The sequence below is a fragment of the Hesperophylax consimilis genome, chromosome 11 (assembly GCF_061612785.1).
Source record: "Hesperophylax consimilis isolate HC1 chromosome 11, BYU_Hcon_1.0, whole genome shotgun sequence".
NCBI classification, from domain to species: Eukaryota; Metazoa; Arthropoda; class Insecta; order Trichoptera; family Limnephilidae; genus Hesperophylax; species Hesperophylax consimilis.
Window position 1 is genome coordinate 20,244,181 of NC_142846.1, and position 26,324 is coordinate 20,270,504.

The 26,324-nt window shown below is 34.7% G+C and overlaps 1 protein-coding gene across 2 annotated transcripts; it reads right to left on the reverse strand.

The window, feature by feature from the left end:
• Nucleotides 1-570: 570 nt before the first annotated feature.
• Letm1 (Leucine zipper and EF-hand containing transmembrane protein 1) lies at nt 571-26,200 on the reverse strand. Of its 2 annotated transcripts, none has more exons than XM_089637374.1 (7): nt 26,036-26,200; nt 24,578-25,842; nt 22,972-23,233; nt 21,688-21,835; nt 19,055-19,322; nt 4,174-4,392; nt 571-2,353 (listed from the first exon to the last, which is right to left on the reverse strand). In XM_089637374.1, exons 1-7 carry the CDS (start codon nt 26,100-26,102, stop codon nt 2,204-2,206), a joined length of 2,379 nt encoding a protein of 792 aa, XP_089493500.1. In that variant the 5' UTR covers nt 26,103-26,200; the 3' UTR covers nt 571-2,203. The 2 variants fall into 2 exon arrangements, with proteins under 2 accessions (XP_089493500.1, XP_089493499.1); XM_089637373.1 differs by having other exon boundaries at nt 571-2,374.
• Nucleotides 26,201-26,324: the final 124 nt, after the last annotated feature.

The following is a 26,324-nucleotide window of genomic DNA, read 5'->3' on the forward strand; positions in this document are numbered from 1 at the left end:
ACCTCAATAAGCGACTCCGGGGAAAACCATTCAATGTTAGCAAGGTAGTTTTAACCCAACTGTACCCTGCAGGAAATCGAATCGCACAAGCAAAGAAGAATGACATAATGTCACTATTAAAGTATGTTCCACCGATTCATCACCCATTTTTTGAAGCATTGCGTACAAAAGAAGAATCAGGAAATGCAAGTGATGAAGATGTTGATGGCCTAGAACTTGCTTCAGACGACGAGTTTTTCGAAGAATGAACTTAGTTCACTTAATGTATGCAATGGAAGAGATTAGTCACATAATATAACCAGCCAGAGTGCACTAACTTTGAACTAACTTACCGAAGTATTCAACCAGAGTGAACTAACTTTTTTAAATGATTTTTAATTGATATGTTAAATATGCTGGAATAATAAATATATGTTCAAAACTCAATCTAAGCCTTTATCTTAAATTTAGGTCACAATTTAGTTCCATAGTGATGGTGGTATTTACACAGCATTACCAAACGCAAAACCATCGTTTTCTCAAATGTAAGTTTTTTGACTTAGTTCTATATGGTTTAAGACGATCCATGTTATATTGCAACGAATTTAACGGTGGATAAACATTTAAAATAAAATACGCACAGTATTAAGGTAAGTTGACCCCATATACGCACCGCACCAAAACACCTGGACAACTTACAATCCATACATTTTCTATGAAAATAGAGGCTTTAGGAACACACTTGTCACACGCACTCCTATGCTCCCCACGCAACGCCGATCTGGGTCAGCCAGATTAGCATTGGTTAAAGGTGTAGGAGATGACCGTCACACCTCCCAACGCGTGTGACTAGTGTGTTTTTAGATCTTGCATATGTAACGCGTCAGTTGATTGTATTGCAGTTGATTTGAAATTTGCTTGTGCATTTACGAAAATTAAATTTAAAAAGAAGTTGTCAAATTTCACTTTCAGAATCACAAGACTTGACAAAGCTGAACAGTGTAAGTGCGTCTTCAAAGGGAAACACATAATCTAAAAAATAAATATCAAATCAACTAATGCCATGTACATAAGAACTAGAAACACACCTGTCACACATATTGGAAGGCGTTTCCTTACATAATTTGTGTTGCGTAAGTAGGATAAGTGTGCATGTCGGCCTAGGAATGTAGCACCTCATGCGTTACATACTTGGGCCCAGTGTGTCCTTACCTTTATGTAATACACAAGGTTTTAGTATAGATAAGCCTTTAAGGCAAACAAATAAATACACATACATTGGATTTGTTAGAATCACCTACGAGTAAATAAATACTTATCACATCCATTGCTGCGTGCTCCAACGGAGAAAAATTCAAAATTGCCATGGACAAATATTTAACACTGCATTGGTAGAACCCTAATATAAATAAGATTAACAATCATTACTTTAAACAAAACACAGCCCTGTAGTTGCTAAACGACTGAAGTAATACCATCGGGAAAGAATACATAGATTGGCCTAGCCTGTTTAAGAGTCCTGCTGTCACAATAGTTTTGATCCCAGAGAAAAAATACCATTCTATAAATATTGTATATGTGGTGAAATAGGCAAAATAAACAGAAAAAATCGCACTTTACGGGTTTAAGAGCCTCAACTTTTGGACTCAGAGCCAATACTCTTACCGCTCTCGTAGCAGTTAATCTAATATTTATTTTGCAATTTCCCTTACAACAGAATTTGCCAAATGCATTTCTTACAAAACAATTTTCAGTCAACAGAAAAAAGCACATATTTTTGCACAGAAAAAATTAACCATGCAAATGAATTTCAATTACTATTTGTTACAAATCAAACGTGCATCATCCAGTAAAGTCAGCACTCTTAACTGACACATCGTGGGGGAAATCGAATAATATACAGACCCTACTACACTGACTGTTTTCAGTATCAAAGGCCAAACTATGTACTCAACACCAACGATTAATATGACAATATATTATTACACTCAGGAAGCTTCTTCCCTTAACCATAACATTACCTAATGAGGGGGAATTTCACCACCTCTGAGTAAACTTGAGTACGTACTCGTCAAGTAGCTTTAATCTTAGGATTAACAATCCTGCAAAATCCGATGTTTACTTGAAGAGTAGTGTTACTCAACGGTGGAGAAACATATAATTTGCAGCTTACTCAGAAGTGGTGAAATGCTTCCTTAAGATTAAGATAGCCTTAGTTAATTAATTATAGTCCTTTTGGTGGTCCGCTGGCGGCGTCCTTTTGCTGGGAGTCTCCCGCGGGCTTGGCAGGCACCTCCGGTGGATCCATCTTGGGTAGAATGGCCTCCTTCTGCTTCTCGATGGCTTCCTGAATGGCCTTGTGCTTTTCCGCCTCCTTCAAAAGATTTTCATTGGCCTAAAAATTTGTTCAACATTTCTAACTCATGTGCTTGTCGGATCGATCATTATTACCATAGATAATAGAAACAGACTGTCGTTGAGCTACTCGCAGTAGCGGAGTCAATGGAAGTTATTTAGGTGAGTAAGTACTAAGTAAAGATGTTGGCGACACTTTTATGTGGGCGGTTTAATACTAATAATGGTCCGACTCCCTTGTTTCTATTACCTGTGATTATTATAGACGTGTAGGTTATTGATTTTTTTTAAATGGTTTAATATTCAAAGAGCACAAGGAATTTGGAGGGAGTTGAATGAATTCATGAATTAGGAATCCTTTAGACATTCAAAATGGGTCTAGTTTCGAGGTTGCAAGATTCCCAGATGTGTTTAAATGAGGGAAATAAATAAAAAAAAAATGTATAAAAGAATACATTTTCAATAATTTATATATGTAGTGTCAATAATTTTAAAACACCATAATATGTATTTGGAAAACAATGCAAGTACGAAGGTTGATGTTATAGCTCAGTGATTAGAGCAGAATCACGGATAATTGAAGATCCAAAATTCAAGTGGCAGTTGCAGTAATAATCATTTTTCTCGCATGTTTTTCTACTTTCTACAATTAGATAACTCGTCGAAACGTCGGATAAAAACAAAAACATTGGGTCGGGGCCACAACATTTTTTGTTTTCCATCGGCCACGGAAAACAAAAATATTATGGCCTGCCCCCTATGTTTCATGTTTGCACAAACATTTGGTTATTGTGGTAATACATATTGTCGTTGGAGACCCGCCTTTAAACGAACCGTCAAATTCATTTGAAGAAATTTGATTGTGAAGAACAAATTTCAAAGATGAAGTGGTAGCTTCGTGTCGCCATAGAATGAAATTTTTTAGTACCACTTTAATTATACATAATTATAATTTTTTAGTACTGTTTGAATAAATTTCTAGAATAGTATGCCAAGCTGTAAGTGGCATTATTGGGAGGGGATTAATTTAGTATTAAAGTTTAATTAAAACATGATTTTTTTTTGTATATAAACCTCAACTTTGGACCAGAAAGCAAACTTAAACTTATCTTTATGAAATAATAATGTTCAGATCAATCACACATCGCTAATACTCTCAGTCTTATTGGCGGATTAACTCGTCATTCATCTTTTGAATAAAATTATGTCAACTTTTAAATAGTGGGAATTGGAATGAAAAATCTGCTAACTAACCATCAGGCCTTTTCACCGCAGGGGTAAGCAGAGAGGGAAAACCGCCACACACAGATTGTCTCATACTAATTCTTTTATTATTCAGGCTCCTTACATGACTCAACTCAAGTATTTATTCACATGACTGTGCGATGTCCTCCTCAGGAGTCTCATCTTCTACCATTTACTTTTGCATCATATATTCCTTACACACCTTTCTGCATTCATTTGCTCCACAAGTCCAAACAACCTAAGCGTTCCTTTCTTAATCCCGTTTACTACATTACTTAGCATTCTTTCCGAATCTCTACATTTGTAACACAGTCAAACACGGCAATTCACTGCCAATTATTACTCATTTCTACAGCATTCAGTCTACATCAGGTTGGTACCAGCACTCCATTGTGGACTGCTAGCAGTGATTCCATTCTTACCAAAATATTTGTAACAATCTAGCACCTATTTATTTTTTTGACGAACTACCGATTTTTGTCTCCAATCTACCGAATTTTTCAACTCACATCTATCAATTTTCATTTTCACAGCATGGCAACTGCTAACCTCGCTTCTTTGGAGAAAAATCTGCAATATTACAGAAGCACCAACCTTATTTATTAGCGCACTCGATGCATCTCCTGAACTATCCGTAACCTCCTTCTGCTTCTTGGACTCCTTGGCTATCTTCTCTTGCTCCATGTTCTTCTGCAGGGCCTTCTGTATTTTGTTCTCTACATCAATGACCTCTTCCTTGTCCAGCAGCTCTATGAGCTCACCAACTTGCTCTTGGGACAGGTTCACATTCTCTGTTCCAATTGCTTCGATAATCTGAAAAAGATGAAAGGTGGTAATAGTTAGACATCGGATTATATGGATTTACATATTTAAACCTTTTTGGTCGTTAGTGCAAATTTTATTCTATTTTTCATTGTGAATGTATATTCAGCCATTTTATTCTTCAAAATATAAGCTCTTCAAATTAGCAATGGTTGACATTCTAGCTTTTCTGTGTTCTGTCTGAAACATAACCTGTTTAAAACCTGTTAATAAAGAAAATTAAAAAAAAAAGAAAAGATTTTTACTACAGATGGCAGTGTTTTTGAGCATTGTTAATGCATATTTAAATATTGATTTTGCTATTTTGATAATGCTTATATTCCAATGTCTAACAATAAATCATATTCAATACAAAACATCACACACACAACAGTAAACTAAACCAGTCACGAATTATTTCTGTCCACAAAATATTTAAAATAAAAAACACACTATTCCTGTGCCATTGTGTTCCAGTGTAAAAGTTGTGAATCTGCTCATTTCTCTTGCTCTGCTCTTTGTGTCCTCAACAATAAAATATAAGCCCGAAGTTTTAATAACAAATAATAATAACTTTACTTAAATTCAATATTTAATATTATTGTTACACCAAAGGCAGGTGACCAGCATTTCCGCACTACTGATACCTACTCATTACTACTTGTAAGTGAACTAATCAGGGGAGTTCAACCTACTATTAATTTTTATTTACCTAAATCCGAACTTATCATGGATGCGCAGACATACATATCCCTTGCACAAGATGCCATCAATGCACTAACTAATATTGTGATGGATTCCAATAACAAATTTACAAAGGAGCATATTGCCAAAATTATACCCAAAACTAATAATATCCTAGGGTCCATAGGCCCAATGGCTGCAAGAATGGCTACCCTAGAAGGCGAATTATCAGTGTACAAAAATATTCCTCCTGCTGTAACCACTACTAATTTGCAAACAAATAACATCTTTGATATTATTGCTGAGATGAATGATCAAAATTTAAGGGAAAAAAATATTATGATATGTAACTTCCCTAAAAGCGAAGCAATAACCCAGACTGATATTATGAAAGACGACACTACCAACATAAAAAAAATCATTTTCGACCTGGACAACTCTATCAATTCTCTTGACCTGAAAGTTTACAGAATCGGGAAAAGGGATACTAATAAACCGAGGGGTGTAAAAGTCGAGTTCCCTGAGTCTAAATGGCCGAAAATCCTACTCGGCAAAAAACACTCGCTGAAGAATAACATCTGCATGTACCCTGACCAATCAGTTGCTCAAAGGAACTATCTAAATAATTTACGAATCGAACTAAAAAATAGGCAATCATTGGGTGAGCAAGACATTACAATCAAGTACATCAATAATCACATCCAAAAAACTTACCCACAAACTAATAATATATTATCAAAATGAAAGAGGACTGAGAACGAAACTTCAAGAACTAAAATGTACATTACCAACGATGAATTACGAAATTTATGCCCTTACTGAAACATGGCTAAATGCTGGCATAAACGATCAAGAACTGGGGTTTTTAGATCATTTCATTTACAGAAACGACAGATATCAAAGTTCCAGCAATAAAACAAGAGGTGGCGGCGTACTATTGTCAGTATCAATAAAATGAATTCGAAGTATCAACAAAATGAATTTGAAGAAACTGAAATGCCTTCACAAACATCTTGAACAAGTGTTTGTAATGGTTTCCTTAAAAAATGAAAAACTTATAATCGGTTGCACATATATACCACCATCCTCTGGCCTGCAAACATATAAGGAGCACCACCTTGAAATTGAAAATATGCGAAGAAAATTTCCTGATGCTACATTTATTCTGATGGGTGACTACAACCTCCCAAATATTGTATGGGACATTGAGAACATCGCGTCCTCGAGTCCGGACAACATCAATCATGCCTCCCATGAAAATATAGAAATGTCGAACTTTTTAAATCTGCATCAGAAAAACCATGTATACAACATCAATTCTCGTCTTCTCGATCTTGTCTTTACAAATTCTTCTAGTGTTAATGTGTATGCCTCTGATGAAATGATTCTTCCATTCGATAAATACCACCCCCCTCTAATAATCAATTACCTCAATACTTATGTTAAGATAATTGACCCCACGATTGTCAAGCGTAATTTTGAAAAAGCAGATTACCCAAAGATTATAGAATTTTTATCTACTTATAATTGGGCTTATGATCTCACTTGTAAAAGTTCAAGTTTAAATGAGGCCTTAGAATACTTTTACAATGTAATTTATCAAGCAATCGATAGATTTGTACCCCTACAAAAATATTACACTTCTAAATTCCCTAAATGGTTCGATTCTGAACTAATTAATCTAACGTACGATAAAAAAATTGCCCACAAACGTTATAAAATAAATAGAACGCTAGATAATTATATCGCATTCTCCATTCTGCGTAAAGATTGTACTAGGAAATCGAAAGTATGTTTAAAAAAATACACCAACAATGTTGAAAATTCTATTTTAACAAATATTAATAAATTTTGGAATTACGCTAAAGGCCCGAACAAACCGCCGCGATCAAAGCGCGTCCCCGATCCCGTGCACGGTGGCGATCAGATGTCGTGTATGAACTTGTAGCAACGTGTTCACATCGAAGCGTTCTCTGATTGGCCGCGGCGTCCTGTGCAGCGTCTGGACGCGCGATCGCTCGCGTCCGCGATCAGTTGCTGCTTGCAGGATCTGCACGCTGCACGCAACGTAATTATCTCTGAGTTTGTGGTATTTCTCATGAAATACAAACACCGTCGGATACAAATACAGAGAGAATGATCAACGAAATTAGCAAGCATCGTTTACTTTATGACACTTCACATCCAGAATATAAAAATAATAGAAAGAAGTATCAAGTTTGGAAAGAGATAGGAGAATTATTGGGATTAAGTGGAAACTGAGATTTCTCTTAAAATACCGTAAAATGTATGGTCCCTTGGTAATTTTAATAACATAGAATATGCAAGGAATTGTTTTCTGTAAAAAATACCCTTAAAATGTTGATATTTTTATAAAATAGATAATTCGAAATATTGTACAAAATATTTGAAAATTGCCCATATATTAAGTATAAATAAATATAATATTCTGACACAATCATACCGTGCATTACTATCTTCATCATCTGCAATAGCCGCTAGAAGTAATAATTCTTCTTCAGATTCGTCTCCAAACATGATTATGATTATTTAAATGATTCCCGCTCCGAGCTATACCTGCCACACAACCGACACGAACGTACGAGTGCCACGGACGCCAGCTGATCGCTAGTTGATCGCTAGTTTGGTGTGAACGGTTCTGCACGCACACATGACGCTCACCGTGCACGCCATCGCGGACGCAAAATGATCGCGGCGGTTTGGTCTTGCCTTAACTCCTTTCGGAAAAATAACTCTAACTTTCCCGGTACAATGTTTTACAGGAAAAAAGTGGGTCATGACAAAAACGATATTGTAAATTTATTTGCAGATTTCTTCAAGAGTGTATATATGTTGAAGACAATGACAACATATTATCTGATAAACCCCAATTTACCGAAAGCTCACTCAACTTGCATAACATCCATGTGGTAGTAAATGATGTTGTGACTTTTATCAAACAGCTGGAAACCAGGTCGAATTCGGGGCCAGATATGATTCCTCCAATATTACTTAAAAACTGTATTCATGTTCTAGCTCTTCCTATTACTATAATTTTCAATTTATCCTTATCTAGAGGTTGTTTTTCTGAAATTTGGAAAAGTAGCTTTATAACACCTATTTTTAAAAAAGGAGATAAATGTCAAATTGAAAATTATAGACCCATATGTATTATGTCATCACTACCTAAACTTTTAGAAAAAATCATATTAAGTAAAATCATGCATCAAATTAAACCAATTATATCAACATTTCAACATGGTTTTATGCCAGACAGATCTACGTCATCTAACTTATTGCTTTACGAAAGTTTTATTTCTAATGCACTGTCCAAGGGTCTTCATGTTGATACAATTTATACTGACTTTAGCAAAGCCTTTGATACTGTTTCTCATCGCATTTTAATGGAAAAATTAGAACACTTGGGAATAAGCGGCAACTTTCTCGAATGGCTTAGAAGTTACTTATCATACAGAAAATTATCTGTAAAAATTACCTCCACAACTTCTTACACTTTTTTGCCTTAAGTGGGGTCCCCCAAGGTTCCCACTTAGGACCAATTCTTTTCCTACTATTTATTAACCCAATAGGCGCCCAAGCAATATACTCTGTCAACTACGACACGCCAAGCTATTTCAGTCTTTTTTAAGTTCTCAATTAAATTAATCTTCTGATCTGACGGCCGGCATAGTCCAGTGGTAACGCATTGGACTGCCATTCCGAAGGTCGCGGGTTCGAACCCGGCGTGCGCAAATAAATTTTATTTGATTAATTTGTGTTATTTCACAATTAATTAATTAAAATAATATATAGTATATTTGCGGCACGTTCCAGAGTGGAAGATACTACCAGTATCGCCCTGGTGTAAGACCACCATTCAGAATTGAAACGTTGCTCCAAATGGCTTTAGCCGTGTTTAGTGACTAGATCTGAATAGCCAGGTACTTCCCCACCTTCCTCTTTCCCTTCACCACTTACCTTCAGCCTCACAACATCCCCCAATTGGGGATGCCATAGTCTCACTGGCTCCAGACGGGAGCAGTTGGGACTCTTGTGAGGTATTCACTATAAAAAAAAAAAAAAAAATAAAAAAAAATCTTTATGGCATTCCCATTGCCATTGAGGGCTTTGTTTATACTAGATGCTCATTACTGATATCTTTGGTACATACTTGATAAGATATTTGAATCCTCGAGTGTGTCCCGTAATGTATTTTCGACATAAATATGTAATAAACACCGACAGAATAATTGAGTGCGGTGAACCGGCCATAGTGCTGACTCACTAACACAAATAAACAAAGAGATATAAGATAAACACTCACATGTCATTATGGATTGTATCGAGTCGGCAACGATTCTCCAACTTTTTTCACATTTTATATTTGATATTACTACTACTACTTGCACTAAATTGTACTACATTTTATTTACACAATGTTTTAAAGATTTAAAATTAATATTCTTTTTTCTCGTGGAATATTGTTGAGCATGGCCAAACACATAACGGTACGTTACATTCGCCACACATGTACTTCGTCGCTTTTCTTGTTTTTGGTCTAAGTTTAGTGTTAGAGCAAACATAACAGTTTTTATAAGGTTTTTGGGTTTTTTCCTTTGCGGGTATAGGTATCGGCATGTTTTACTAGCATTTTGGCAGATAACCGTAATGGCACATCTTGTGACGTACATGGACCAACTTCAGGGTGCGATGTAGTATGATATTTTTCTAATAATTGTCTTATCACATATAATTGGAAATCAGGAAAAGTAATGTTTTTGGAAGTAACGGTTTTGTGCATAATGTACGAATTCAGTAAAAATAAATCGATTAAATGAGGCCCCTAGAAACAAAGACGGAAGTGTCCACTTTGTTAAATTGTTGGAAATCTAAAAAAAACGTTTAATCAGTCCGTTATTCATCAATATGCAAGGAAATTTTAATAAAATGATAGTAAACCGGTTTAAGAATACTATTTTAAATCATCTATGTATCTAAATGGCCCAGTTTCTTTAAAAAATGAATTTTTTTGATGGACATTCCGTTTTTGTTTCAATCATTTTGACCATCTTGCTTGGACACTTGCTGTTTTGTTTGACAAACAGTTGGAAACTGCCGGTTTTGATGTAAATGACAATTTCAACAGACAGATGTTGCAGTCAATGTAAGAAAACTATATTTTTAGGAAGATTTTTTTTATTGAAAAAGTTGCAGTTGAGTTCCTCTTGAAGATATTATTGAAAGTTGATAGGTCACTTCTATCTTAGAAATTTTCATAAATTCTGGATAACAGAAAATAGATTTAAAAAAAGGTAAAATAGATTTAATAAAAGGTAAAAATAGATTTAAAGAAAAGTTAACTAAATTATAAAATAATACAAAAATTAACTAAATCATTAATAAGTCTGACACGATTTCTGCCGATTCCTCATTACATTCTATGTGAACATAATCATCTTCTTCTTCTTGTTTTTCTTTCTTTCTAAAAATGTCATATTTTGACATTTGCCTACAACATGATGGCGGTTTACTTTTTTTTCTTGGCGATGTTTGCCTTCCATTTAGGCGGTTGTTTGACACGTTTTCTCACTGATTCCGGTGGCAATATATCGGGGAAAGTTTCCATTCTTGGAATATTTGACGTCCACTAACAATAAATGGTTATTTCCACAAAAAATAACAACTTTTCACTACACGATTCACTGACGCTTCCGCACGAGTTTGTATGAATTCAAGTACGGCCGCCATTATGAATAAAGGATCCTGATTGGCTATTTGAAAAACTGCCGCTTTTGTTTCGGAAGGAGGTGGACACTGCCGTATTTGTTACAACAACAAAACTTTAAAGCCAAAATACTATGGTTTAATAACAATTATATTAAAAACAGATATATTCTCGAGATAGAATGAACTTTTCTCTATAAAACTGCATATTCAACTCATTTTTGACGTTTGGTGGACACTTCCGTCTTTGTTTCTAGGGGCCTCAAATGAAAGAAAACTTTTTTGTACCACTTAATTGATTTTCTAAGTGAATTTACACTAGTTATCATCATATCCGCTTTATCTACTAAGCCCATGTTTTTATAATAATCGTGAATACAATTTGGCTTCGAAACTACTTCTCCAGTTCTAAAATTTATTTTCCCAGTAGGAGAAACTTTATCATCATGAAGCGTCGTTAACATGTGAATTTCTCTTTTGTCGTGCCATTTTAATGCCATCAGTGAATCGGAATACTGAGAAGTAATTTCCCCTTTCTTCAATTTATTGAATTTTGGCATGTTTTTACGGTTTTTTCGCACTGTTCCACATGCGTTAGTTTGGTGGTCATGCAAAAATTTTAATAATATTGGACTAGTGTACCAATTATCTACATATAATTTGTGGCCTTTACCGAGGTAGTCATTTAACATAGTGGTGACAACAGCTCCTGAAGCCCCAAGAAATTGATTTGTCAGTGACATCCGTCCCATCTCCACAATAAATAATTATATCTAAAATATAACCTGTCTTCGAGTCGCACAAAATAAACATTTTTATTCCAAAACGATGGCGTTTGGATGGAATATATTGTTTAAACTTAAGACGTCCTTTGAACTCTATAATACTCTCGTCAATTCAAAGATTTTCGTATGGCATCATTGTTTCTTTGAACATTTTTCGAGTGTGATTGACCAGAAGTTTAATTTTATTTAATTTGTCACCAGCAATTTGAGAATCAGGGTCTGACATATGCAGCATACTCAGCAATATCTGGTAACGATTTCTTGCCATCTTCTTGCCAAATATATTACTTGTCAGAAGGGGATCTTTCGACCAGTGCTCTTCTATCGTGTGGTGCTTATTTCTGGTCATTAGCATTGTCACTGCAATAAATATGTAGAGTTCATTAACTGATGTATCTTTCCACCTGCGAAGCCGTGAATGTTCAGAAATAACTTTATTTCTAATAGTCGCTTGATAATATTTGTTTGTCTCCTTGACAATATCGGCCATTATATTTGTATTTAGAAAGTGTTCAAAAAAATTTATTTCCGGGGAATTTTCTGATAATAATGGGGTCGCGATTATTCCAGATGGAAAATCATTAAATTGATGGATGATTGGTTTAAAATTTCCGGAATTCACAGTCCAATTTCCTGACGAAGTTCTTTGGGTAACTTCAGTCTCCATAGGCTCATCTTCATTGTCACTAAGTTGCGTTATAATATCTGAATCATCATCACTTTCCTCAATTTCAGAGTCAATATCGAGGACGAATTCTCTTATCTCTTCTTCATTGAGATCGCGTCTTGACATATTTAGGGATATTAAAAATAAAGTTTCAAAAATGATTGTATAAAAGTACACACGAAAAGAAATATCGAACTAAATTTAAAAAAAAATACGCAAACTAAATTCTCAATTCGGGAATAAAAACTCAAGTCCACATTTCCGCCGAATATTAAAAAAACTTTTAGAACCACACCACAGAGAACGTAATAATAACCACGTGACATCCACACACACGACGCTGCGATGGCGGGAGAATCAAACGACTGCATCAAGAAATCTGTTGACCTTTTTTGGATGCTGCTTTTCGTAGTATAAAAAATTAAAATTATCATATTTTACCAGAGATGTCGCAAAGAAACAGTTCATAATATTTTACAAAATAATATTTAGCCCCATCTACCGTTAGAACTTAGAAATATCATCTTCGAAACATTCATACTGGCGATTTACGTGATACGGCGTAAATGGCAGTTGTGGCACGGATCGTTCGTACGCCGATACGCGTAAATGGCAGCGATTGGGTTAATGACATTTCACTAATTTTCGATAATATTCACTTTCTTCTATTCGCCGACGATCTAAAGATGTTTAAATCGATCGGTAATTCTTCTGATTGTTTAACTCTACAAATGAACTTAAATAAACTTTATGAATGGTGCATCGTAAACAAATTACATCTTAATATCAACAAATGCCAAACGATCAGTTTCCATAGATCTAAAACACCTTTATTATTTGACTACTCAATTAACAATGCCAATCTAAAAAGAGTCTTTGAATTCAATGACCTTGGAGTTATCTTTGACTCCAAATTACGCTTCTTGAATCACATTAATAGCATTACCAGTAAGGGATTACAAATGCTTGGATTTATTCTCAGAATCGCTAGACTTTAATAACATAAAAACTATAAAATTACTATACACGTCTCTGGTTAGAAGTCAGGTTGAATACAATTCAACCAATTGGTGTCCTCATTTCAACTCTCATTGTTTACAAATTGAAAAAATTCAAAATAAATTTTTACGTTTTATTAATTTCAAAATTGGTATTCCTATTATTGAAATCAATTATGTCAATTTACGCAGTAAACTTAAGGTTAAACGCAATGCTCGTTGTATTCTACGTGTTCACAGATGGCGTTAATTAATTAATTTTGTTTAAATACGCTTTTGCAAGGTATTGCTTTACAATATTAAGACAAATCATTTGTTTGCGCCCGTATATACGCAATATGAATATGAATCAATAGTTTTGTTCGTTTAAAGACTTAATTCTTTCGAGAAAGGCACACAAATACAATATTTTACCGATGATTCAATCCAATATTGTATTTGTATGCCTTTCTCGATAGAGTTGAGTTTTTATATGGACAAAACTATTTATTCATATTCATTTTGCGTATATGAGGGCGCAAACAAATAATTTGTCTTAATACTGTAAAGCAATTCCTTGCAAAAGCGTATTTAAACAAAATTAATTAATTAACGCCATCTGTGAACACGTAGAATACAACGAGCGTTGCGTTTAACCTTAACTTATCGAAATTATCTGAAAGGCGAAAAATATTTGATCTCCTTTTATTATATAAAATTGTTCATTCAAGGTTGGACTGCCCTGACACTATAAATTTGCTATCTTTACATATATCTCCAAAATATACTAGACGGAATATTTTATTCTACAACAATAACTTCGCTACGAATTCTGTGTTAGAAAGAATACATAGGTTGGGCAATGAACTAAGTGATGTCGCTGACATATTTAATTTAAACTTCAATACATTTAAAGCCAAATTAGTCCACCACTTTTTAAATGTAAATAATGTATGAGAAATCAAAATATTTTATTTCGATTTTCTATTGTTTGTTTTATACTGTTGTTAAAAATTAAATTTGTAATTGTTATGTACTTAAAAGCCCAATAGGGCGTCAATAAATAAATAATAATTTATCAACATTATATGTATAACATTGTTCAGAGATTCAATCACCTCAAGGATCGAATAAGGTAGCCTTTTAAAAAAAAAGTGTATTTTTGTTTGACTCTTAGGACATTCTTCCACAGGAATGTGCAAGTACCCGATACCTGACGATTCAAGTATCTTGGTAACTATCGCAGTACATCCGCGCGGAGGCACACAATGCCAACATTTTGTAAACTCGTTGCCGACGCCAGTCTCCCGTGACCAGGAGGGCGGGATTGTTCTAACTCGTGTTGTCGAGACTTTAAACAGTGCGTCATTTGTAGACATTTTGTAGCAATTCATGCGCTTTAGATCAATGCTAGGAATAAAACAGTTAACTAAGAATGGTACAACTGTTTGGTTGTGAGAAAGGTTATGAAAGCATTCTAGTTTTGCAGTTTGGAGAATTGAATAATGATTTGTGATGATGCGGGTGTCATGATTTCATGATATGGTAATTCCAAGAATATGGATCCAGCGGTAAAGCTAACACAATTATTATACGTAACACTTCAAGGGCACTTTACAAAGATTACAAAGAATTTATAGAAATTTAACAGATAGTACTAATCTCTCTAATAATTAACTTTTAATTCCTACTAGAAATCTATAAAAACTACTAAAAAGATAATCTCTAGAAGTGTGAACTATACTGATTTGAAAGCATTGACTTGAATACAAAGGCAAATTTATACTAATTGAACTAAAAATACAGCAGTTTCTAGATGCAAAGCGAAATATCGATTAGAAAAGAATATATGATGCGAAAGATGAAATATCAAACTGGTATTATTATTAGTGTCTGTCGTTTCTGTATGCGACGGCCCACTGGCGGGCGAGCATCTTACAAAAATCCATGTGAATAATTGTATTTATTGAAATAATAAGTGATTTTTGAGCACATATGAATGGAAAGAAATTCCATCATGTTTGGTTTTTGCACGAGAATGATTCTCCTCACAAAAGCACAGGAAAGAATTTTTTCTCACGAAAAAGAGCCTAGAGCGACGTGTTTGCGGCAGCTTGTCTGCCGAACTTATGTGCGACACTAAACGCAGTGACACTGGACCTACTTCAGTGAAACCACGAGCATTGATTCAGTAATCTATCTTCTCTTTCAATTCATCTTAGTTTGAAAGAATACTAATGTCGCCAATGCATTTATGACCTTCCAACTCTTAGGCCCCAAAAATGCCAATAAAATTGATCTATTTAAGAAATAATTTGAGTATTCCAGCAATTTTAATTTGACCGACTTTAACCACTCGGGAACATTAGAACGTCAAAAGACGTAAATATGATAATAGCGGTCAAGACGTATATTAGTACGTCTTTTCACGTAAACGCGCGAGATTTTACAAAAATCGATTTATTTCCATCACTAGTATACGGATTGCCATGATTTAAAAAACAGAGTATCGATAATGAATAACGCTACGCGTCTGCATTCAAGAATATCTATGGAATGTAGAGGTGAATTATCTGAGTCGATTGAATCTGTCATCTTGTTCGTTCATAATTTATTGCGTTTTTAAATAATTTATTAAAAATATTTTAGTTTGGACGGTTAATATTTTGAGGTGACTAATAGTTTTTAATTATATTTCTTCAATATATAAAGTGTTATTTCTTTATGATACTCAGAAAAAAGTACATTTTTCACAGCTTTGAAATAATGGTCAGCGATTTTTACATATTTTTGACGTTTTCAGAAAATGTATATTTAGACACGCAAATATTTACGTATAACAAAACAATACGATAGTGAATTTCATAATCTTTCCAAAACATTTTTTAGAATGAGGCTACGTTTCCCAAAACGTGAGTTATGAAGCTTTTAACAAAACTCCTGAATAACACAAAAATTTTCGCGTTTTGACAGTTCGCAAAGGAACACAAAGTAAATAAAAGTCCTTTTCTGAGAGGTTAAAGTTAAAATAGACAATTCACGCCATGATATTATCTGAAACTGATAAAAATGTCTGGGGTTTAATCAAATTGATCACATGATTAACAACCCACGTCTTATTTCATGTTAGGAAACAATCCTAAACCCGCGATGGAGTGCTGGGACCAACCCCAATTTTTGGCAGTGAGGCATGAAACTAACAGAGGAAGTATGAAATTAATACCCAACCACGGTTTCTCTTGCGCGTCTTGAGGGACAATAAAGTCAGGTGTTTGACTTTGTTAGTGTAGAGCGAGACAGTTATATACAGTAGAACCCCGTTAATTCGAACCCCGATAATTCGAAAAAACGCGTAATTCGAAATTTTCGCAAAAAAAATTTCCGCTGAAAAATTTTTTCATACAAAATTTTTTTAAATTCGAAATTCGTTAATTCGTAATTCGAAATTTATTTTTGTCCGCGCACGAAAATTTGTTCGTGTAATTCGAAAAAATTTGATTTTTGCGAAAATAAATCATAATATTTCGTAAATCTGAATCTAAAAGTCAGCCGTGGCGGTAAAACGCCGAAAAATGTATTTTTACGTGGTTATACATCGTCCTAATTAGTATTATTATTTTGTAAATCTGAATCGATTTACACTGGAATGTCATATTTTTTCAAATTTATTTCGAATATCCGAGTTTAAAGGGCCGAGAAAATACATTTTACGCGGATATATGTAGTAGTTTTACGAGTTTACGCCAAATATCTGCATTTAAAGGGTCGGCCGCGACGAAACTCGGCCGCGTAATTTCGATTTACGCGTAAATATATCGTATTTTTACTAACTTTACTTCGAATATCCGCGTTGAAAAAATACGGCGCGACGGAAATCGGCCGAAAATTTTCGATCCATGCCGAAATATTTGAAATAAATTCAAATTCAGATATTTGAAATAAAGGGCCGGCCGCGACTGAAAATTACCGCGAAATCTTGATTTACGCGGAAATATATCGTATTTTTACGAATATCTCAATTTAAAGGGTAGGCCGCGACCAAAATCGGCAGCGAAATCTCGATTTACGCGTAAATATATAGCATTTTTATGAATTTATTTCGAATATCTGAATTTGAAGAGCCGGCCGCGACGGAATACGGCCGCGAATCCTCGTTTTACGCGGAAATATATCGTATTTTTACGAATTCAAATTTAGATATTTGAAATAAAGGGCCGGCCGCGACAGAAAATTACCGCGAAATCTCGATTTACGCGGAAATATATCGTATTTTTACGAATATCTCAATTTAAAGGGTAGGCCGCGACCGAAATCGGCAGCGAAATCTCGATTTACGCGTAAATATATAGCATTTTTACGAATTTATTGCGAATATCAGAATTTACAGGGCCGGCCGCTACGGTAATCGACCGCGAAAATAAAGAAATAATTGGTATTAATACGAATTTACAACTAAAATACCACACGGATTTGAAGAGGCGGCCGAGAAAATCGTATTTCGGCGTTTTTTTTTTTTTTTGTTTTTCATAAAATTTCGAATTACGTGGGAATTCGTTAATTCGAAATTTGATTTTTGATGTCCGCTGGATTTCGAATTAACGAGGTTCTACTGTAATACTAGTGTAAAAGCCCATGCATTAGCTTCATCTCTCTCTCTCACATCCCAGCTCGCAACTAGTTAACACAGATCAGTAATTTAATTATATTAATAATCCTGAAGAATTACAGTGGCATTGTCATATGTTTTTATTTACATACTTTTACAATTAACCAAAGTTAACCCTTTGAACGCGTTAATTTGCTCCGTTTTATCCATACCCGTACGCGGTACATATTTTCAAATACCTATGCACGCAATTAAATGTCAAATTATAGCATTCTGGCATGATTTATTGGACTATATAGACAGAACAGATTATTCTCCACAGAATGAAAACAAATCCACGTGTGTCAACACTCTTAGATGTTTATAAAAACAAAAACATAAAATTTCATACAAAGACGTACCATATCTTTTGAATGTGGTCCCGCCATTCACTCGGCTTGTGTGTACTTAGGCCACTGCATTGATAGACACAAGTGGGACACCATGATCACTTATCATTTTTAGTTATGAAAAGTTGTGAATGACATACTAGTACTAACGCCATCCGTTGACAAAAATGTAAACTAAAGGACTAAAAGGCGCGAAGAGGCGCACTTGACTATCGATCTTTTTTTATGAAATACAATTTTATTTTTGAGAAATTCTTGTAGATGTCAGCATCGTGATAGTTCTACGAATGTCCAAGTGAGCAAGAAATACATTTATGACGAAAGAGCGCTGGAATATCGGCCGTCAAAGTTTCCGTATCAACAGTTGATACGGCCGCGTGCAAAGAGTTAAGTACCTGAAGGTCCACAGTACGCATTGCTTAATTACTTGCGTAATTCAGGGTATTACTGTACTCACTTTAATATTATGTTAAAAATAATCAACATAACAAAACAAGATTAATTAAAGACAAAAAATATTTTTTCCTTTCAAAATAATTGAAAACAACATGCTTCGTGATAACTGATAACAATGAAAGACACACAAATAGATAGATACAATCTAAACACTATTTTCAATAGAGACAATATAGTGTTTAGTGACCAGATCCGAATGGTCAGTTACTTCCCAACCTTCCTCTTCCCCATCTAATTTCCCTCCACACTCCCTTCATTCCCTCGCTTGAGGGTGCTGCATTCCCACAGGCTCCGAGCAGTTGAAACTCTCGTACTGTATTCAAAAAAACAATAAAAAATATTTTGTAATGCCTGCTTGTGTTAAAGACAGTATATTATATTCATACCTTTAAGACATCATCAACCTTGAGTTGGCCATCAAAATCGTCATCCAATCTGCCAAGGATGTGTTGAATTTGGTCCATTTTCGAGTCGTTGGGTACGTTTCGTATCTTCTTTATCGCAGTCATCAACTCCTCGATGTGCACCAGTTCATCTTCACTGGCTTTGGCCTTTTCTGGTGCCAATTCTTCCATCTGCTTTACTTTCTCCTTCTCCAGGTTTGTGAGAACTGTGTCCAATTTGCCGATCATAGAATTGACTTTGTTGTACAACCTACAAATTAAAAGTCATAAAAGTTATTTTCATTATCTTGTTCATTTGTCGCAACAAAAACTCTTTGGCTGGCACTGTTTTATTTTTTATGTTACACCTCACAAGAGCACCCCTGTCTGGCGACATAGTTCCCCAGTAAAAACAGGGGAAGTATGGCGGCGTGTTGTAATGCGGGTTAAAGTAGGAGCCGTAGAAAGGATTTATCAATGTGGGTCTTGAAGAGGCCCGGAACACGTATCACTGTGTATGGTTGGTTCCAGCACTGTTGTCGAGATCTAAAAAGAAACACTTTTTTTCAGATTTCTCATCCAAAAATTTTAACTTCTCTACATAGAAGGCGGTCTGTGGCAGAACGAAGCCTTATATTATAAAATGCATTCAAAATGGTTGAGTTAAATTCTAACTAGTTTCTAATCTTAATATATAAAAAATTCAAAGTTTGTTGTTATTAATGCCAGGTGTTTAGAGATGTTTAAATGGTAGAAGAGGTCGGGATTCCCGAAAAATACTTAACTCAATATCTCTGCACCGTAATGAGATAGAGAGTGGAATTAAAGTCAATGTAATGTAGTTTTTTAACAGTAATATTGTGGTATACAGTAGTGAATGCGGAAGAAGTCGGATACGCTTGAGAAAGACATTAGCAATAGTGAAGCATTGCGGGGTTCACTAGAAGGAGGAAATACAGATGCCGGGAGCTCGTTCCACATATGAGCCGATTACACTAAAACGAGTCGAAGAAACAACACGTTCTTATGAAGCCTATACACGGTGTCCGGAAACTCGTAGTACAAGCGGGAAACTGGAGAATCTACACCACATGGGGAACCCAAAAAAACATAAAGTTTTTTGATTTGAGCATTTTCAAAAAAAAAAAAAAACCAAAAAAAATATTTTTCGGCTATTTTAGGGTTAAAGTTTTTTCTGGTGTTTAGGGTTGAATAACAGATGTTTTAACCCTGCAGAGCAGAAATATTTTATGATTACACCGGGTTAAGTGAAGGGTGATTTCAAAATAATGCTTCAAATCCGAGTTTCTTCATTTGTTTTACTTTCAAATAGTTTTAATTAGTTGGGTACTTTGATCTTCAGTAATAATTTATAAGAATTTGATTAAAAAAAAAAAAAATAAATTAAAAAAAAATCAACTTCAAACTCGATTTACTCGATAACGAAAGCTCAAATAAAAAAAAATATACTACAAAATCGACTCCAAATGTGATGTAGATTCACCAGTTTCCCGCTAGTACTACGAGTTTCCGGACACCCTGTATAACTATGAATGGGTGTTCTACTTGTATCCGTCGAGTTTTTAGCATGTGTACCAGTGCACTGAGGATCAATGCAGCTAGCTCCTTAGAGCAGGCTCTATTAAAATATCTGTAGAAGAGACTCAGCATGCCTACATTGCGTCTGTGCGTTAGAGATGGCAATCGGTCTGTTAACAATGGGTTGTCAATCATACATACCGCCCTCCTTTGCACAGAATCAAGTAGGTTTATATAATATTTTGGGGCTCCAGCCCAGAGGTGGCTCCCAAATTCAATTGTACTTGTGCATGATTAGCAGCTGGTCACTATTGGAGAATCTGCTAGACCATAAAATTTTCCGAGCTTTACTTTCTGGAATGTCAACAATAGTTTTTCCACCTTGCTATGACATTTTCATTACAAGCTTTGAAATAATGTATTTATGTAATTAAAAATGTGATAGAAAAAGAAAAGGTGAAGCCCGGAAGTAAAACGAGTTATTTTATTGAAAAGATTACATGTTTTAAAATAAAAGGCAAATGACATCTTAGAATAAACCAGAAAATAATCTTTACTGATTAACCTTTGAAAATGTTTATGTACTTGTTCAGCCTTCATTATCAGTTAAACTTGATAATGATGCAAGAATTTTATGTCATAATATTTATTTATAAATATTTTTATTAACTATTAATTATTACATAAACACAAGAATATTTTACAGTTTCCATTGATAAAAAAGGGCTAGAAAATATAACTGTACATTTAATAACCCAACATATATGGTTGAGTTCAACAGCTCGGCTGTGGAACAATTTGCCTCTGTGTTTCCACCCTCTTACAACATGGGTTGTGGGAGGGAGGTGCACATGCTCACTCCGTTCTCTTCTCAAAAAGACCCTACAGACAGCATTCGAAAAGAAGACCTCGAAGGAAATCATTTTTCTCAGGGTCTCCCGTGCGAAGAACGATTTACAGAAATCTGAATCTAATCAGTGTATAATTCAGATCTATATATTTATAATATCTGATATTGTTGTAATAGCAAATAAATATTTGACTACGAATAACCTCGATGACCCCAGTGGAACAATGAAAATATTTGTAAGTTATACCTTCTAGCTCCCGTGGTTTCCTTAAGTTTCAATTGGTCAGCCTTACTCATTTCCTTCATTTCCTGAACATCTTCCTGGTAGTCGGCCATCTCTTCTTTCAGATCAGCAATTTCTTCCTTCTCAAGGAGAAGTTTCTTCTTGTTCTTACCTAAAATGAATATCAAATTTTATTTCGACATTGCTTATTTTGAATAGAAGAAAGCCGACTGAAGAGGCTTCTATTTAATAAACCTGCAGGACAAAGGAGTGTTGGGACACCTGTACTTGGGCGGCATGATGGTGTGGAGGTCATTAAATCATTTATTTTTATCATAGTCTCCATAAAACAGTTGTACATCAATATATTACAGAGACAAACTAGCGCCAAAACACTCCAAGTGTTGTAGTCAAAGATGAAAGTATAAATTCAATATATTATTTCTAAATTATTGTATTTTCAAACAAATCATTAAATCAACATTTAAACATACTTCTTAATCTAAATAAACCTAAAGTGAGTCCTATTCAGTTTTTCACAATTTATATATAATTGAAAATGTAACTGATTTTATAGATCTAAAGCAAGTAACTGGGTTGGCAAATGCGTCAGCTCAATTCATCGGTTTCCCACCCAGGCATCGTGGATTCAATTCCTCTGCTAGCGAAGTCCTCCATCACTGCATAAGCAAAATTTTCTAAATAAATTGATGGTAGTAGTAGGAATTAAAGTAAGTTAAAAAAGTACAGTAGTCAATGCAGAGTGTAATGCAAAAAAAATGTTAAATTAACTTCAGGTTTAAAAAATAAAGCACATTTTATACTCACCATTTTCATGACTACATGTTCACTTGTATATATTTGTGCAACTTGTTTGACAATGCAGATGGTTATGACAACATTCTCAAAGGGTAAACTTGTTAAAGGGTTTGTGACATTAGCAATAATGTTGTAATGTTATTATCATATTTTTATATTAATTTCATCCCAATTTACATAAGGTTACAAAAACTACCAGGCAAGTGTCAAAAAAATATTCATTTAATTGCCACCTATGACAACCATAGGAGTTGTGATTTTATCTTTCCGTTCCTCCAGTCTCTCAGTTCCTTCAGAAAGGAATCTGAAAAACTCCAGTGAATCCAAGTAGATGGAACTCTTGTACAATAACACATAAAAATAAAAACTCAACAAATACTACAAATTAAAAAAAAAAACTGGTACAATGGTAGACCAAACCAAAGTACAGTGGTAGACCAGAAGTTATTCTTTCAAGGAAAAATGGTCAACTAATTAAAAATAACAAACCTAGTTTATCCAAAGCATCTTCGATAATTTCGATGTCCTTGACTGATATTCCTTCTTCCTTTTTAATCTCCTTCTTGGGCTTGTCAGCATCTGCAGAAATGACAGGTGCCTTGTCGACCATTTCTGGAGTAGAGTCGGCGCTAACAATGGGAGCCTTGTCCTGGGCAGCCTCTTCTTGCTGAAGGCGAATAGTCTCCTCGCGTTGTTCTTGCCGTTCCTCCTGGATCTTACGCTCTTCTTCTTTGATGGCTTCGATTTTAGCCTGAAAAGTTTCAGGAACATTGTTGGATTATCTAGTTTCATAGTGCTTTTAAAAGGGCGCCGAGTCCCATTTTAAAGTTTGATCCAATGCTCTGGATGATCCCATATATCAAGTAAAGGGATATATTCTTTCGTGTGGTTTGTGTAGAGAAAAAGCAATATTTTCAGATTGAAAAACTATTTTTTTTATTTAAAAATTTTAAACCCATTAGGCAGGAAGCGAAGTTCAAAGGTTAGAAGATATAAAAAGGTTAAATAGCTCCCCAGGCCTCTGCCGTATTTTGACAGTAGGTCGAAGTATTTCCACTTGGAATATTTCTGAATGTATCCGAAAACTAAAAACTGCTTTTAAAAGGTGATAAAATACGCTTTAAAATTGAGTTTTTATGTATTAAAATATAATTTTTGATATATTAATCTATAATTTTTTATATATCAAAAATTTTTGTACATCAAAAATTAACAATTTTAATGTAAACATAAGAACAAATTTGAACAAAAAAATATATTTTGTTATTTGTTTTTGTAACATTATTGTCTCCTCACCAGGGGGGTTATAACTAAGTTCGAAAATTATAACGTCATGATTGTGACGTCATATGATTGCCTAACTATATCCACCAATGAATAACTCATTTTTCATGGGTGTATAGTATAATAAGTAGGCTCCGAATGAGAATTATACTGTCTATATATTGGCATATCTATGGTTTTTTAGGACTAATTTGTTTCATACAAAAAGCCCGAGGATATCGATCTAGCGAGTGGTTTATTTATGCACTTCACTTTTTTGTCAAAAATTAAAAAATAATTAATAAAAAAATCACAATGTTTCGTAATTTTTTTTCAAATTGCGTTCAGAACCTAGGGTTTCATAAAGGTCCACATTTTAATTCTTCTGTGGTTAACTTCTAGATTTTAATATAAAGCATGGTGTTTTCTCTTTCTAATGCCGTTAGATCACATTTCCTACCATGACGGTAAGAGAGATACGAGATTTCTATGAGATCATATGAGATGTTCCCAGAAGCAAACAAATTATTATCGAAGAAAGCAAACACTTTGTGGCTTGACATTATACAAAATGAAACAAACACTTAGTTTTATACCACTTTAATTTCGAGTTACTAGTTACGAGTAGTTACGAGTCGACTAATATAACTCGAAATTAAAGTGGTTTAAAACTAAGTGTTTGTTTCATTTTGAAAACAAATTATTCTGAAGGGTTTTTGATTACACAAATAAAATTTTGTCTGAGAAAAGATCATTTAGGTTTCAGTGTTATTTAAAAAAATGACATAGGTTTGAAAAACAAATTGTCAATAGAATATTTTAAAAAACTAACCTTATTATCGACAGTTCCTTCCTTCTCAGAGATGGCAGCTTTCTGTGACACAATAATGTTTTCGGGAAGAATAGAAATACTGGCTTTCAGTTTGTCGGATGTGGGCACATTCTCGGGGATCATGAGGGCACTAGACAGAAGCAGGAGGGAAGGGGGCACCTTCTCATTCAGAGACAAGTGAAGCCAGGTCTCCAACTGAGAGCGCAGTCGATCTTCTGGCATACCGTATGCCCTCATTCCTCTGGCCCTGCACGCCTGCTGCAGCTCAGAAAGAGACAGGCTTGGAACTCCTTCCTTGGCTATCATCTTGTCATCTGCTGCCAGACTTCTCAGCTTCATCCGCAAGTTAAACCTCAAGATGTTACTAGTTCCAATTGTATTCACTTCCAGTACTCGACACAATGCTACAAGCTGGGGTCTGTTCAGAGAATCCAAAGTTATCTCATCTTCAAACAGTTTACCGAAACGTAAGATATCTTCGTTACTTGGCTGCTCTCCAGTAGATCTAATCTTGATGAAAAATTCGGAGAACTCTTTGGCCAACTCAGATGAGTGATTTTTTGATTGTGGAGCCATCTGATCCAGAGTTTTTTGCAAGAATTTAGCCATTTCTAACTTGACCTTTAAACTTTGCCTCATTTTATCTTCCTTTTCTGTGTTCGTTTCGAATGTTGATGGCAACATACCAGGGAAGAACTTAACAAACACTGGTAACAGGAATTCCATAAAAGGAACAATTATAAATACTGAAAAAGGAATTAATCTAAATACATCGCCTGTGGTTCGAACCAAAAGTTTGTGTTCTCGTCTGGTAAGTGTCTTTCCATTCAAAATTCTACCTAGGAGTTTCCTCGAAACATTTATATCAATAAATAATAATCGGAAACCATGATAGTAGTGTAGAAGTTCATCAACAATCTTTTGTTTCAGGGTTTTCTTGACAGGTACCTTCTTTACGCCTGTCTCTTCTTCTATTGCATCAGTTTCTTTTTTCTTTTTCAAAGTTTGTACGGTTTCTTCCACTTTAGAAGATGGTTTAAGTGGTTCACTTTCGAAATAAACATTGCTGACAGAAAAATGTCTAGTGAAAACAAGTCCACCGTTGGGAGGTGTCAGCGCCTTCCAGTTATTGTCAACAATAGAATGATCTAAACTAGCATATCTTGAAGATATTCTCCCCAAAGATGCTGGATAAATGTTCGATTTGGAGACTAGGCAAGGCAATGCATGTCCCTGGAGTTTCCACTGATTACAGTAGCAGGAATCTGTGATATAATAAATAAACCCATCAATTCACAAAAAAATTATATTATAGTATTACGGTAAGTGACATCACAAACCAAACTATTATTAATGCTTATATTTCCCAATTTTCGATTATATAAACAAAGAGAACACTGATGAAAGCATGTTGAAATGTCAAAATATTTTTGAAAATGAGAATTCATGATTACTCACAATTGGTCTTCAGGAGGCAATTAGTCTTCTGAACGATCAAATTTTGGGTTGTGAATAGACGATACATTTTGTAAACAATTGTCGGCAAAACATAAATGACACAGAATCACGAACTCGCAAAATCGTAACCTCAAGTAATATTTTCCCAAATTTTATCTATGTCACAAAATGTGAAGTTGATGAAGTAAACCGATGATACCATACCTTATAATGATTGTACAATGTTATGTTAAAATATTAGTTCTTACCTACCAGATTTAAAAAAATATATAGGTCCAGATCAGTCCGG

Coding starts and splice junctions, on each gene's coding strand:
- Letm1 (XM_089637373.1), bottom strand. CDS start 26,102: ATGTATCGTCTATTCACAACCCAAAATTTGATCGTTCAGAAGACTAAT. Junction 21,836..22,971: donor AGATGCTTTGGATAAACTAG/GTTTGTTATTTT, acceptor TATTCATTTTAG/GTAAGAACAAGAAGAAACTT. Junction 4,393..19,054: donor AGGTTGATGATGTCTTAAAG/GTATGAATATAA, acceptor CATCTTTTTCAG/ATTATCGAAGCAATTGGAAC.